General features: G+C 39.1%; 1 protein-coding gene across 6 annotated transcripts in view; it reads right to left on the bottom strand.

Annotated features, from left to right (window-relative positions):
- Positions 1-16008, bottom strand: part of PCSK5 (proprotein convertase subtilisin/kexin type 5) — a 229293-nt gene that overhangs the window by 181247 nt on the left and 32038 nt on the right. For all 6 annotated transcript variants that reach the window (XR_006013538.1, XM_042012677.1, XM_042012675.1 and 3 more), the window contains exon 3: positions 1871-1984. Coding sequence is in view for 5 of the 6 variants with exons in the window: in XM_042012677.1 (XP_041868611.1) it covers positions 1871-1984 (114 nt within the window). In the remaining variant the exon portion in view is untranslated. The remainder of the gene's footprint in view (positions 1-1870; positions 1985-16008) is intronic.

The raw sequence follows: 16008 nt of genomic DNA, 5'->3' as shown, positions 1-16008 counted from the left end.
AAGAAAAAGCTTGGAGAGGAAAAACATTAATCAGATATGGCCTGACAAAGTCTTTGACTAAAACTACTTCTGTCAACAAATCTGAACTGCACTTACGGCCTTGTTAGAAACTGTGCCAGTTCAGTGGGCAAAGGTATCAATCTTAGCCCACAAAGAAGTTACTTATTAATCCAAATGCAAGTCTCTATATGACAGTTTACTTATTACCTTCTCAAGAAATGACTCAAGAGTAATTTCTTATTACTCTTATTACTTTCTCAACAACATGCCAGCAACCTAAAAACCTCTTCCAGCACAGCAATGACTGAAACCATTAAGCAACCTTGAACTCATTTTTTCCCCTTTACCTTACAAAGCTAAGAAAGATTAACAAAAGCAGCTATGGAAACAATAACAAACACAGTCATATGAGGATAACTGGTAATGTCCCAAGTCAGTCCTGAAGTCACCCCATTCACATATTTTTAGCTAATCTCTCTGATGAAATACCATGGTCACTAATACTTTACTGATTGATGTCTTTCAACAAAATGACGGCAAACCACTACCACTAAAGATGTTGCAAATACATGGAGTTCATCAGCGGATGTAAATGCAATCAGTCCAGAACAGTCCCTTCCCAGAGGGTCTGAAAGTGAGGATTTTCTTCCACTGGAGCAGAAATGAGGAATTTTGAAAGTTGTACAAAGCAAACAGTGAAGTCTACTTGATGCTCTAAGGTCTTTTCTGTGTTAGACTGGCAATTGCGGCACAGCTGCAAGGTAGTGTGGCTAGACAACATGACTGGTTCATAAATAGAGACTGCTACCTTTCTGATAGAATTGCAGGCAACTGCTACAAGCATCTATTATCAGAGCATCTCTCCTGTGAGAAAAGACTGAGAGAATTGCGGTTGTTTATCCTGGAGAAGTCTCCAGGGAGACCTTACTGCAGCCTTTCAGTATTTGGAGGGGCATCATTAAGAAAAATGGGGACAAAACTTTTAGCAGCACCTGTCGCTGTAGGACAAGGGGCAATGGTTTTAAAGCAAAAGGGGGTTGATTTAGGTTAGACATAAGGAAGAAATTGTTTACAAGGAGAGTTGTGAAATGCTGGACCAGGTTATCCAGAGATGTGGTAGGTGCCCTATCCCTGGAAACATTCAAGATCAGGTCAAACGGGGCTCTGAGCAACTTGATGTAATTGAAGCATCTTCCTGCTCATTGAACAGTGGGTTGGACTAGAAGGCCTTTAAAGGTCTCTTTGTTCCAAACCATTCCATAATTCTAAAATTTTCACCTGGCAAAAATGAGGATATTTTTAAAAACATCATGAGTACAAAGTTTCACTCCAGGCTTTAACTGTGACTACCACGTCAAAAAAAAAGGGTTTTTTTGGAAAAAATACAACTTCTGTCAGACAGGAAATAGCATAAACAATCCATTTATTTCAACAATGAAATTGTTACTTATTAAAAAGAGTGTAATTATAACACTAAATTGTCAGTCTTGGTGGCTTTCTCCTTCTGCTTCAGGACAAAATACATTTATGTTGGGGACAGTGAATTAAGCATTAAATACAAGTGGGTTCTCACAAGTTGTGGCTAAGTTCCTTCCATTCTCATTGCTGAAAGCTTATCCTCAAATAAGTAATTCCCAAAACATCTTGCAATAGGAAGAATTCATGAATGAAAGCATCAATAAATGCTTCCTACTGCAGGGCTCACCACAAATTTTTTGTAATACTTCTAAGGAGTTTACAGACCTTTATTAGCTACATAAAAATGCCCAAATTTGCTTTTTCTGAACATATTCTTCCACCCCTTTTCAAAATATCAAACCGGAGAATGAAACATTAGCATGAAACGGTCAGTGACCCTGTATGTACTTACCATGTACCACATGCTTGGCCACTTGGGATCATTGAAATAAGTGGATTGGGTACCACCAGGCTTATAATCCCTCTTTATCCTTCTTTTAACCACCTGCTGTTGTATCCACTCCACCTGCCAACCAGAAAAACATATGGAAAGTGTTACGGTTCTGTGGAGATTATCAAGAAATGTGAGAAAACTTGGGATCCTTCTCATTACCATACTCCAAGGCATATTTCATGTTAGAGGGTTCATTTTGGCAGTAGAAATCGTGCAAATCACCTTGACATACTGTTCACTAAGGAATACATTCAATTTAACTAGTGTTACAAATCTACCTGAATAATTACTTAAATACCCTACTAGAAGTACTTCATTGGGCATCATCTTTTAAATACTATTATTTTACTATTTCTCTTTATCAGACTTATTCTTCTTTTGAATTCATAAAAACTCATACACAAAATATAACAGCATATTACAATGAAGACTTAACTGAATTTCTAAAAGGGTGGGTTTGTTTTTATTTTTATCTTTCCGTTCTGGAAAACAAGAACATTAAAAAATAAATTTAAAAGTTTTGCTTGATCAGTATCTAAATCACCTTCACCACTTGGAGAGAATAAAACCCCAAAACTACACCTTATTTTAAGTAAAGTGACTCTTTGTCAAGAGCTTCTCAGAGAGGCACTCTGAAACTTCATTTCATATTAAGGACTTCCCTGGGAGAAAGAGTTGGATACTGAGCAACAGCTCTAATTAAAACAAACACAAAAATGGGCTTGAAACTAGAAAAGAAATATAAGGGTTAAAAATCTAATTCTGAAAGTTATTTTTGTCTGTCTGACACCTCTTCAAAGATTCATTACACATCCAAAGAAAGGCAACACCAAAAGTGACATCAACCTCAGAGCAGAGAGGACTCTGCAGCTATTTCTGCATTAGCTATTCTAAATGGGAGTTAGTTTCAATAAATGTAAATAATATGAACTAACCACAAAAAAATCCCATGTTATATTTACACACATCCAGCAGCTTATACTTCTGCTGAATTGTTTCAAGGCATATAACTATAAAAACTCAATTCACCTCTCTCCAAGCAAAACAGCCATCTTCTCCTAGCAGCCAGCTCTGCACCTTTTATTTGTGCTCTTTATGAATATCTGTGTATGCACAGAAACATACAAATATATCAAAGAAGTTACTTTCAGCTCACATATTTCCTTGTCACTGGTCAGAGATGGTATTAATATTTTCCCTTCGCAGGCTAATCTCTCTCCTGTGCATTCACTTCAAATCCTTAGACAGACATACCACTCTGGCCTCTACTTCTTGGTCAGAAAAAAATGCAGGAAGACATCTCTGAATTTCTCCAGAGAGGATTCCTCAGATAGTCCTTATAGAGGCTGGCAAGGCATCATGGGTTTTTTCATAAAGAAGAAACGAAATTTTCTCCTTCCCAAGAACTAACATCAGGATCAAAAGGATTCTTCTAGAGGCTAAATTATGCAGTCTAAGAACACAGACTATCAGCTAGTGCTGACACTGAAACCGATTTCTCTGTTAAATCTTCTAGAACAATCATAAGTTGCCTTCTGGTTCTATGAGAACACAGAAATTTGACAGTCCACCTTTCTCTCTTGCTTATTGTCTCCTCTTCCACTACAGTTTGAAATCCCTCATGAGAAGACCAGAGCTAACCGCTCCCTTCAGATCTGACTGGATCCAGGTGTCCTCTGCAGGAAGTGATGGCTAGTCAGTCTTAGGCCTTTTGGTGTAACAAAGTCTGGAGGCCTGTAAGACACTCAAAGCATATCTGGGCAAAGGTCAAAGAAAGGAAACTCAAAAGACTTTGGTAAGAACTAAGCCTAATGGCTGCTTTAAACTGGGATCAACAAGCCTCTTAACTAGCTCTCTCCTCCACGAAAAGACTGGTCTTTAACTGAATAATAAACCCTATTCTCCTGACTTTTGCTGCTAATATATGTTTTTTTTCCCAGACCCTCACAACAGAAGCTTGTTATTCTTCAAAGCTTCTTTTCTTGTGGGTAGCCCATACCTCCCAACACATCACAAACCAAGAGATTGGCATCCTATGTACTGTTTGGTCTCTGACTCCCCACCTGCCTGGACTGCCACAGACCACGGGCCTTTCTTCTTCTATTACTGTTATTTAGCAGTCATTAACAAAAAAGCTTCAACAGGTCTGAAAAAGCAACCATGGCTTTCAGGGCTTATACAGATCCACTTTCCAAGTCTTCTAACGAGATTTGGGTCTCAGTGCTAGAAACATGTTCAACTGAGTGGAGGGTCTCAAGCTCCTACGATGCAAGAATATTTACTGTTATCTTGACTCAACCTTTGCTGAAGGGATTAACCACTTGAGTGTGTTAACCATGCTGACAAAGTTGTTTAAGTCAACAAATTTCAACACTTCACAGGCCAAAAGCACACAGAGCACAACATGCCATGCTTGGTAACTCACTCCTATCTTGAGTCTTCAGGGAGGAATTAAACATGCCTACCACCAACATAATGTGAGGATCTGACGGTGTTGCAAAAGTGTCCGCAAAGACAAACCAATGAGACTGACTCAGCAGAAGAGGATTAAACCTTCTACCACTGTTACCTCTAGTTCAGACGCATGAACATTAATGAAAGAACTCACCAACACTACTATTGCCTAGAGGAGCCATAAATCGGAGACCCAGGGCATCTAATCTGGCATTAGGGACTCCTGTGCGTCAAGGCTTCTATAGGAACTACAACTAGCAACTGTGAGGATTTTTGGAAAACACCTTCCTTTTGTTAACAGAACCAAAGAAGTATAATACATTCCTGGAGCCTGTGCAACGCACAAATTTAAGCAGAACTTCAGCAACCTAATACCATTTCTGCATGGATAAAATGAAAGGAGTTTTCCTGGCTAGACAAACTCTTTGCCAAACTCTTTACTTGTTCACTGTGACGTTGTCTCCATTGATTACTGCCTGTTCAGGTACAAATATCTGCTGATCAATAAAAAGATTTAAATATAAAGGCAGCATAGTACTGGTGGAGACTAATGCATGCATGCATTGCTGCCTCAAAAAAAAGCCCAATTAATTTCTTTTCTCCATTTCCTTTATTTCAGATAATATTATGGAGAATATTATCACTTATTCAGTCCAAGCAATCATAAACACTGCAGAACTGCACAATTCCAGTTTATTGGAACATATATAATTTGACACATAAAGAATTTTCAATATATGTATACGTATGTACTTGTCCAAGAGTTTATATCAACTGAGTTAATCTGCAAGCCTACAGTATAGTAGGTGGTTATATTTTAGTGAGATACGGGTAAATTTTTCTTTTGTATCTTATCTAGCACCTTTTCACAAAAGACTATCTGTTGCAGGGCATGCTAGATGTTGCCCATAATTCCTATTTCCTCAGCTCCTAGCAAAATTAGGGAAAACATACGAAAGAGAAATTTTGCAGAAGGGCTCTGCAGCTTGCATGATCAGACTCAAACCCAGTAAAAGAAACATAACTTCTTGTCTTCCCACAAGACTTAATGATAATTTTATGTGTGCACTGAATTGCTCTAAGTAAATGAGCCATTTAATTTCATACAAATGCAGACGTGGGTAAATGGCACATTTGCCTAAGTATGCATATGGGAAGATAGTGCAGGTAGCTCTTTAATGATGGAATGCAAGTGTCTAGATGGAATAGAGTGGACTCATATAGAATATTGCAGTTGTAAGGGAGCTACAATGATCATCTAGTCCAACTGCCTGACCAATTCAGGGATGAACAAAAGTTAAAGCACAGTACTGGAAGGCCTTGTCCAAATGTGTCTTTAACACTGACAGGCCTGGGGCATCAACCACCCCTCCAGGAAGACTGATCTGTTTGACCAACGTCTCGGTAAAAAAATGCTTCCTGAAGTCCAGTGTGAACTTCCCCATATGCAACTCTGAACTATTCTCACATGTCCCATCACTGTATACCAGGAAGAAGAGATCAGCACCTCCCTCTCTCTGTCTCCTCCTCAGGGAGCTGTAGAGGGCAATCAGGTTGCTTCTCAGTCTCCTTTTCTTCAGACTAGACAAACCTGGTATAAAACATTAGGACTCATGTTGTACACTACAGACAACCACATCAGTGAAAAGGGGAAGTCAAACTGACCACTCAGTCAGTGACCATGCACTGCTACAAGGGAGACAATGCAGGATGCTAGACAGAGTAACTTAAAACATCCCGACATGCCTGATCACAGTCTTACTTACGGCTTTGCCTGGAAGACTTTAAGCAAATTCCTAATGTTGACATCTGCTGATTAATTGTTTTTATTCTGAGTTTATATTGATACAACCTTTTAGAACTTAATTTAAAACATCACTAGAAGACAATTTATTCATCTGACAAGTAAATGCATACAATTTTGTTTACAGAAAATATCACTACTACTTAAATAGAATAGTTTACACTGTACAATCACTAGGTTATATTGATGAAAACAAGGTCAAGACTCGGAAGTTATTTTAGTATTGTGACACATACTACCTTTGAGTATTTTACAGGTATTCATCCACAAGTTACTGTAGAATGCCCGGTATGTTTTGGTTTTGTTTGATTCTGTATTAAAGGAGCTCATTTGTATAAAAAGAATCTTTCTGGAGTAATTATACAGATTCTCATTTCTTGTGAAAAGGTGAGTCTGTGTAAACAATGAAGTTCATTTTAACATTTCCATAAATTCACACTTACTGAGGGGTAACAAAAGACATTTTCCCATTGACCTCAGCTTCAAAAGTTCTATTCCATGAGTGTCTAGAAATCAAAGCCAAGCCAGACTGAAGACCAAGCTATTTTTAAAATTCACAATTTTCAGTCTCCTCAATTCAGGACTCACAGCATTGTTCTGTGCATGATGCAGTTTTTCTTCACAAACCTGCATGAAATACTGCTATGGCAATAAAAGCTGCTCTGAGCTAATTCAAGCACTTTTTCTCTCTCTAAGTGCTACAATTTGAAATGAAACGTTATCTCTGTGTGAATCAAAACTACTTTCTACCATTTTCAGCCACATTGATTCAACAGAATTCTTGGGAAAGGAGCCCCATGTAGGTATGCTGCAGTAAGATCTCCCTCACCCAGTGTTATAAACTGGGAAAATAAAAAGTTTGATAAAGGAAAAAAAAATTACACACTGGAAGAAAATCCCACCAATTTATCAAAGCAGCATGGTTTTTAACATACAAACACTGTTGTGAAAGAGAATTTTTTCAAATATACATGAGAGGGTCTGCTGGAGTAAACATTTCAAAATTATTGAAAATGTGTCAACGCTAACATGTGAAAATGCCATTACTATATAGCAGAAGTTACAGGCAAGCTGAAGGTGTAATCCTTTCCATTTTGAGGAAAATATGCTTGGGGTGAAAAAAATTTCTAACTCTGAAGTAAGTTATAAATTTCATACCAGAATCTGTGACTTACGACAAAATTAAATGTGAAGGTGTGGGTCTGGAGTCTGTGAAGAAGAGATCCTGAAGGTGCCACTCCTAACTGAAACTGTAACTGTAACCCTTGTACTGCCTCATTCACTTCCATCTGTCCTACACCTGTAAGAAGAAATTGGAAATTCCTTCTAACATAACAAGAGAGCAGGTGCCACAGGAACACTGCAGATTAAAGAGAAAAAGAGAGAGAAAACCTAGACAGGGGACATGGAAGGTAACACCCAGAGAACAGATCAGCAAAAGGGGGCTACCTTATCATATGGAAAACAGGCCATGAACAGCAATGCAGCACTCTTACTTGGAATTTGTCTACAGACAGATTGCTCTGGGCAAGCATCCTCCCTCCCAGCTAGGATGGTCTCATGCTGCATATGTTACACTTCATTCTTTATTTGCCTAAAGACCCTCAACTCATGTATATATGAGTTCTGAAAGACCCTGCTACAAAAGAACAGAAGTGAGGATGGCACTCTCAGAGACAGAATATGAGACTGTGCTGTCCCAGAATAGGCCGTAGGAGAAAAATTGCTCTAACAGTTCCTATTTTAGTGGGAAGGGATGCCATCCAGAGGGAGACTGACAGACTTGAGACACGGGCCCATGTGAATCACATGGAGGTCAACAAGACAAGTGTAAGGTTCTGCACCTGGGCTGGGGTAATACTAAACCTCAATACAGGTTTAATGAGTGGATTGAGAGCAGCTCTGCAGAGAAGGACTTAAGACATATGGTTGGATGAGAAACTGAACATGACCCAGCAATGTGCATTCACATCCCAAAAAGCCAACTGTATGCTGGGCTATATCAAGAGACACTTTTCCTCTACCTCACTCTCTAGAGTGTTGCATCCAGCTCTGGGGTGCCCAGCATGAGACAGGCAAAGGAGGGCCATGAAGATGATCAGGTGGCTGAAGAACCTCTGCTATGAGGAAGAGCTGAGACTGTTTGGATTGTTTAGCCTAGAGAAGGTCTTTGGGGAGACCTTACAGCAACCTTCCTGTTCTTGAAGGAGGCCTACAGGAAGGATGAGGAAGGTCTCTTTATCAGGGAGTGTAGTGATAGGATGAGGGGTAATGGTTGTAAACAGAAAGAGAGTAGGTTTAGATTAGATATTAGGTAAGGTGAATGTTCTTTACTCTGAGGGTGGTGAGACACTGAACATGTTGCCCAGAGAAGCTGTGGATACCCCCATCCGTGGAAGTGCTCAAGGCCATGTTGGATGGGGCTTTGAGCAGCCTGGTCTAGTGGAAGGTGTCCCTGCCTGTGGCAGGAGAGTTGGAATGAGATGATCTTTAATGTCCTTTCCAACCCTAACAATTCTATGATTCCATGTTTCTAACAAATCCAGTAAGTACTTTAGTTGTCCTGTCATGAAGTTTTCTGTAATACCCGCTCTACTTAAGTGTATAATTTGACAACATTCTGTTTTTGCATTTCACTTTGTAATGAAACCAAAAGGTCAATGATTTAGGGTTAAAGTGTGTGGGAGGACGTATCAATATCCAAAGGCCATACCCAGGTTAGTGAACAACTGAGGCCCGAGCCATTACTCAGGAATGCAGGAGAAGTGATAAAGACTGTTGACACACCTACTGCTATCTATGTGCAGTCACAAAAGAGAGACCCCCAAAAACTGGACTACTCATCTTAAGAAGAATTTTGTGTCATTTTTTGGACCATAATTAAAATCCTAGCTATTTTCTTAACCTATTATTCTTTGACTCACAAAAGCAACAGCCAGTTTTCACCATAAAAATAGATGAAGACAGTTGGTAAAGTAGATGTTGACATAGGTCAAGATCATGGAAAATTATTGCCGATACCATTTCACAAATGCAGGGGCTTAAAGTTGGATAAAAAGTGAATGATTCCAGCAGTGCTATGTGATGCATTCTTGCTGACTGAGAAAGTGCTTCTTCAGCAAGGTCAATGACAATCCACAATCAAAGCAGTTGTCATAATTATGCTACAGATTCTGAAAAAAAAGTAATATAAAAGAAGAAACAGGTGTTAATACAGACTGAACAGAAACCAGAAAAGCAGAGGAGAAAAGACAGCAGATAATCCTTGAAATTACCACTTAAGCCCAAAGAAATATATCTTGCACAACAGCAGGCCAAACTACTGCAGTGTTTCCCATGGACCAAAGCTAAAATCCATTGCACATTTTTCCACCTCATAGCCACAGAAAAGCCAGTCAGTCCTGATATGACTTAAGTGGTTTCTATCTGCTTTGCTATATATTTGTGATCAACTGTAGCAGTATAACCATACTTCCACATCCATGAGGTACAAGAATTCACAGCTAAGCATTTTAATGTAACTGAAATGTCCTTCGCCTTTCCCTTGTAGCCTTCCCGCCCCTAGAGCTACAAGCTCTTCACATAAACCCATACATACCAGCCTAAAACTGTGGCAAAAAAGTCTTCTTCATTTAGGAACAAGGCTGTAGAGGAATAAATTGTGAACAGAAAAGGGAACAGCCTGGCTAGTGATGAAGGAAGACAGGCTATGTCCCGAGGCAGTTTAATAGCAGCCAGAGCTGCTGGGAAGGGCAAAAGCATCACACTGAAATTCTGGAAAAGCTCAGCATATCTGTTGCTGGCCAGGATTCATGGATGACTGGAAAACCAGGGAACAATCAAAGGCAAAAGGACCCACAATTTCTCTCCTTGGGGAAGTCTTGACAGGTTTTCTATTCATAGGTACAGCTGTAGTAACTCATAAATGAACATGGCTACAGCCACTGCCCAACCTCCTCCCTTCTTGAGTGTTGTACCACAGCTGACCACAAAGCAGCTCAAAATTACAGGATTGAAATCACACAGCAGTTTTGTGGGAGAGCTGAGAACAAGTTTCAGGGAGCCTGGGCTCCTGGCCAGTGGCTTCCAGCAGCACCAGCCCCAGCTGTCATATGCAAAGAGCAAGCATCTAAAGCAGTTGGGAATTTTTCCCTTCCTCAGGTCTGAAGTGGCCTAACCAACTCAGATGTTCTGGTTCAGTTTCCAAAATAACTCAGCCTTAGAACAGTGAGGAAAAGTCTACAGCACAAGCTCAAAAGCAACTTCTATGTTTATACAAGGTAGTTTATAAGTTTTAGCCACAGGTCACACACCTCACATTGTAACAACTCAAGGGCTAAAAGCTCACAATTTTGAACACAATTTTAAGAGGCCTCTAATTGACAGGTCTGCTTGGTACAGTATCTAAAGCTCTGCTTACACCATTGATTACAATGTTAGTATCTAGAAATACCTAGTCTTGGGACAATGTAATCATCTTGAATTTCAATGTACGGGGAGGATTAGTGTTAATATCACTCCGAATGTAAACTTGTATGTTGCAACTCCATCTAACTTAGGCCTAAAATTGCATGTTCTTAATAAACCAAAAGGCTGACCCAGTGCTCACTAGAGGATAAAACTTTAAGCTTTCTAAACTTCATTAGCTTTGGAATCTAACATCTGGCAGCTGAACTATCTTGGATTTCATGTTTGAATTACTGTAGCAATTATTACGAATATTAAAAAAAACTGTAGAAATTTCTGATGTGATCTTTTTCTTTCCTTAGGTCAGTCCTTCAACTCATGTCATAAATCATTTAAGTCCTTGTGACATCTGCAAGTGCTAATTTAAGATGGCCTTAATTCATTTAATGACATCTTTGGAAGACAAATCTCTCCCACAGGGTTAAATTCAAATGTCAAAAACACCAGTGTAATTCCAAAAGTGTTGATTCAGTCAAGAGTTTGCCACGGTTTCAACTGCCATTTAGAAAATCCACTGAGAATCAGTAAGACAGTAAAAGTATTCCATAATTAAGTGGTATGTAATATCCATCAGTGGTATACTGGACTTACTAAAGTAAATACATCTTCTGAGCAGTCTCTTCACTGACCAAAACCCTCTTAATAGAACATAAGAAAGTACCACAAATAACTCAGCCTATTTCCAGAACTTTTGCTAAATTTTTTAAGGAAATTTTTCACATAAGTCTGCCATGGAAAAATTCAGTCACAGAGCATATACTAAATATCAAATTAAGCAGTTTTCTGATCAGAGTACATTAAACCACAGGAAAACTCGATCCCGTTTGGGTTTATTTGATTGTGCCTGTCTATCCTTAATCATAAGAAAAGGACAATTTTTTTTTTTTCAAGCCGACCCTGCTTATAGCATATACTTAGAAGTAGTATTTAAAATTCAGAATTGAGCCAAAGTGCTTGTACTAAGCTTTAGTATTAGATTTTTGTTGAATTTTACACTTTATGGAAGTATGAGTGGCATACTTTACAGCACCCCATTTCCCTAGTTCCTTGGCATTTCACATGCCTTTGTAGCACAATTTGATAATTACTCTTACTTAGAATAATACAATCACTAACGTTGGAAGAGACCCTTGAAATCGTCAAGTCCAACCATCAACCCAGCACCACTACTGTGTTCAACATTAAACCATGCCCTTTAGTGCCATTTCCACAGGTGTTACGAACACCTCCAGGGATGGTGACTCTACTTCCCTGGGCAGTTCCACTTTCCATTTTTTTTTTTTTCAAATATGTAATCTAAACCTTCCCTGGTACAACTTGAGACCATTTCCTCTCATCCCGTTATTTGTTACCTGGGAGAAAAGCCTAACTCCCAGTTTCCTACAGCCTCCTTTCATGTAGTTATACAGAACAATAAGGTCTTCTCTAGTCTTTTCTCCAGGATTAACATCCCCAGCTCCCCCAGCTGCTCCTCATAGCACCTATTCTATAGACCCTTCACCAGCTTCTTTGCCCATCTCCGGACTTGCTCCAGCACCTCAGTGTCTCCACTAAAGTGAAGAACCCGAACTGAACACAAGACTTGGGTATGGCCTCACCAGTTACTTCCCTGCTAGCCACACTATTCTTGATAAAAGCCAAGGATGCCACTGGTCTTGGCCACCAAGGACACACTGCTGACTGATGTGCATCCACAGTCAACTAGCAACCCCAGATCCTTTCCCACCAGGCAGCTTTCTAGCCACTCTTTCCCCAGCCAGTAGTGCTGCATTGGATTGCTGTGACCCAAGGGCAGGACCCAGCACTTCAGCTTATTGAATCTCACACCACTGGCCTCAACCTATTGATCCAGCCTGTCCAGATCCCTCTGTAGAGCCTTCCTACCCTATAGCAGACCAACACTCCTACCCAACTTGGTGTCATCTGTGAACTTGCTGAGAGTGTACTTGATCCCCTCATTCAGGTTGTTGATGAAGATACTAAACAGGTCTGATCCCAACACTAAACATTGGGGAACACCACTCTCTCATGGCCAATGTGCTTGTCTCTGATATATCACTTCAAGTCAATAGAGGAGAATTGTTAGCAGTTAGCTCTGGAACAAGCTGCCTCTTTCTGTCTTTGAAACCCAGTCCTGCAGATGTCAGTAAACTTCACTGCTATTAAAAGATTGATTACAGCCCCTCTTAAACATAATTATCATCACCATTTAAAATAAACTGCCAAAACCTACCTGTGAAGGACACATACAGCCAACCTAAGAGAACACTGCAGTCCAACCCTCAAGCAAATGTAAAAGGACTGAAGTTTCTTTTCCTACAGTCAGTAGGCCAGAGAAAGCCAAATGTTTTTTCAACTGAACTATTAATCCCATACCTCACAAAATCAGGACAGCACTTCCAGTGAGGTCGTATCTCTCAATTTCTGCATATCAGGTAACATACAGGCTGGCGTGATGCCTGATTAACAAACTGGCTGGTTACTTCCATTTATTTTAAAGCCTCAGCTGAATCAAGGGTAACACCACTGTTTTGCAACTTCAGGATGGTCCCTGTGTACATTCTGGCAATTAAAGTGTGACCACAACAGTGACTCTGTTATGGATTCATAATTCACAACACTTGTCATATTACTGAGAAAAAGAAATAAAGGTTGTTATATCCATGGCTATCATTTGTGGGATAAACTTTTAAATTGCATATACTTGAACTTTTTGGTCTCCAATCATATGACTTATAGGGTTACAATGTGGTCTCTACAGTTGTCACAAAATTTCTTTCATCTATGTTTATTTCATTCTATAGGAATCTTTATGGCTATTTCTACACTGTCTTCCATTGGAATAAAAGGACTTCAGATGGTCTAATACAAATGTGATTTTTTCATATGATTACAGTACTAATAAAACAATTTTTTTCCTGACCAAGACAAACTTCAAATGTACAAACATGTATTTTCTGGAGTACACAAACTTAAGTTTTGTTTGATAGAATCTTGGATGTGCTACAGAACATGTCTGCTCTCATCAGGGAAGACATTTCAGAAGGTTTAAAAACTGCACTGGTTTTCATATACTTTCCTATTACTACTATTATTTGATCTCTCTAATCTTTCATCCAGTTCCTTTAGTTGCTGACAGAAAGGGCTGAAATGCGAAACTAGATTTTAGGGCATAAACAAACATATATTAGCATCAGACAACAGCTAAAATCACCTGACTGCACTTCCACTATTTGCCAGAATGGTGTGAAAGTCAGAAGAGATGATAAGCTATCTCAGTCTCTCACAATGGCAACAATTACCCAAATACTTTCTTCAGACTATGTACTTGGGCTTCACAAAATGACAAGCAAGTTTACTAAGCATCCGCACTGAGCAAAGCTGCAAATCTCACTGCTAGTTTCCTTCATGCAAGGCAGGGGAAGAGCATTAATACAGCAAGGACCCAGAAAAGAAGCCCAAATATAATGAAGAGAAAAACAGATCCACAAGGAAGCGACATCAGGATGTCGTCTTAGCTGAGGAAAGGGAAGTTTTTTAGGTCACAGTGTCCAAACACATATCCAGGTCATCAAACTGCTGTACAGGCGTATTCTTCAAACTCACAAATAGTTACAGGAGTCTGAAATGGCTGAAAGTTGAAGTTAAATAACCACACATAAAGCAAAAATAGAACATATTAAAAACTTCTGGATACTTTGCATTGCTGGCAGTTTAAATTAAAATTGGAAAACTTCTAAAACCTACACTCTACATCAAACAGAAATTAATTCTGAGGCTGTAAAATACGGTTTGACTGGATGATCGCAGGATTTTCTTTTGATCTCAAAGACTATGAGTCTATTGGTATTTGTATTCTTGAGAACTAGTTTTTTAGGAACAGTCTGGAAGTCAGAAAACCTTTTAGAATCCAGAAATTCTGGTTTCATTATACAGAGTTGTTACAACACAAAGTTGTTATACATAAAACACAAAGCATATATATAAACATGAAGTGTGTGTATAAACATGAAGTTGTTATAACAACTACAGATGAAACAGTGAATTGAATCTCAGTTTAGTAAAGCTACTTAAAAAGAAATTTTTAATCTGCATCCTTTAGAAAAGTGAAGTAACACCAATATTCTGGCCTTTATATATATTTATATACAACTTCAGCACCAATGAGAGTGCCAGCATTTACTCTCCCTTGAAATAAATAAATTTTTAAAAATGGGAAAAATAATGTCAAACAATAACCTAGTTTAAACACAGGTTATGTAAGCAACAGTCAACACACCAATGGATACAACTGCTTTAAGTGGATTATATGGATTTGGAGTAAGTGTTTTATTCTACTAAAATGTTGCTCAGATTCATACAACGTTCTGTGTGACACCAAGAGAAATAAAATTTCACAGAATAAAATACATAGCACTCTGGTTTGCATTTGCCACTGGCAGAAATTTTATTCAACCGTCAGCCTTGTCTGTGTTTTGCAGGTGGGGAGTCAGAAGCGGGAGGGAGAAAGTTGTATGATGAAGGCTGCACACATGCAAGCAGCACAGCTGCAAACAGGACACAGCTGCCTGGCACCTCCTCTGAACCACTAAAGCTGGCAAGGATCTGATAAGAGTAATAGAGATCAGCCAAGGATGATGAGTGGCTTTTCAGTGACACTGGCTTTCAAAATGATCCTAAAAGAAAGGGTCACAAAAAGTTGGGTAGTGGGGAGATTCTTTTGCTTTGTTTTGGGGAGGGTTGTCTTTCCAGCTCCCTTTTCCTGCCTTCAATTACCTGTTAATAACCCCAGATACAACAAATTATCTATGTGTCTCATGATTTCTTGCTGTCCCCATTTATAATTGTTGGGTGAAATAACAACCACTGGAATTAAACATTATTGTCTTGCCTGTCAGAAGCAGGAAAACAGATGCATAAAAATCTTGATCCATTATGTCAGGAGCATACATTATTGCCAGAATGTTTTCCAAATGCAAGAGAGGAGAAAAAAAAAAAAGAACTTTAATTCATTTTTCTATGAATGTCCTGCAATACAACCAATATCATCCGCATCAGAGGAAGCTGGATCTCCTCAGGAAACGGTGTGTAGAAGCTTTCTGTTACATTTCTTTATGAACAGTTAGTTCTGAGATCTGCCCTTCCAAATGTGTTTTCTTTCAATCTCTTCCTCTCTCCCTGCTGATATTTTGGCATTTGGCCTTGCAGGATCAGCTGCTTCCAGAATGGTGCATCTTTCTAAAAGATCAAAACTAGGATCTCTTCAGTTCCTCCTCTTCTGACACTTTCTGACATTCAGCAATTTTACAGCCCAGTAGCCAAACCACCAATTTGCAGTCTTTCTAACACTCTCAATGCAAACTGACTTTAA

The sequence above is a fragment of the Corvus kubaryi genome, unplaced genomic scaffold, assembly GCF_017639235.1.
Source record: "Corvus kubaryi isolate FWS band 111438036 unplaced genomic scaffold, C.kubaryi_AGA036_p1.0 split1-37296, whole genome shotgun sequence".
In the NCBI taxonomy this organism is placed as follows: Eukaryota; Metazoa; Chordata; class Aves; order Passeriformes; family Corvidae; genus Corvus; species Corvus kubaryi.
The sequence above is the reverse complement of the archived record's forward strand: the minus strand, read 5'-3'. Positions and strand labels throughout refer to the sequence as shown.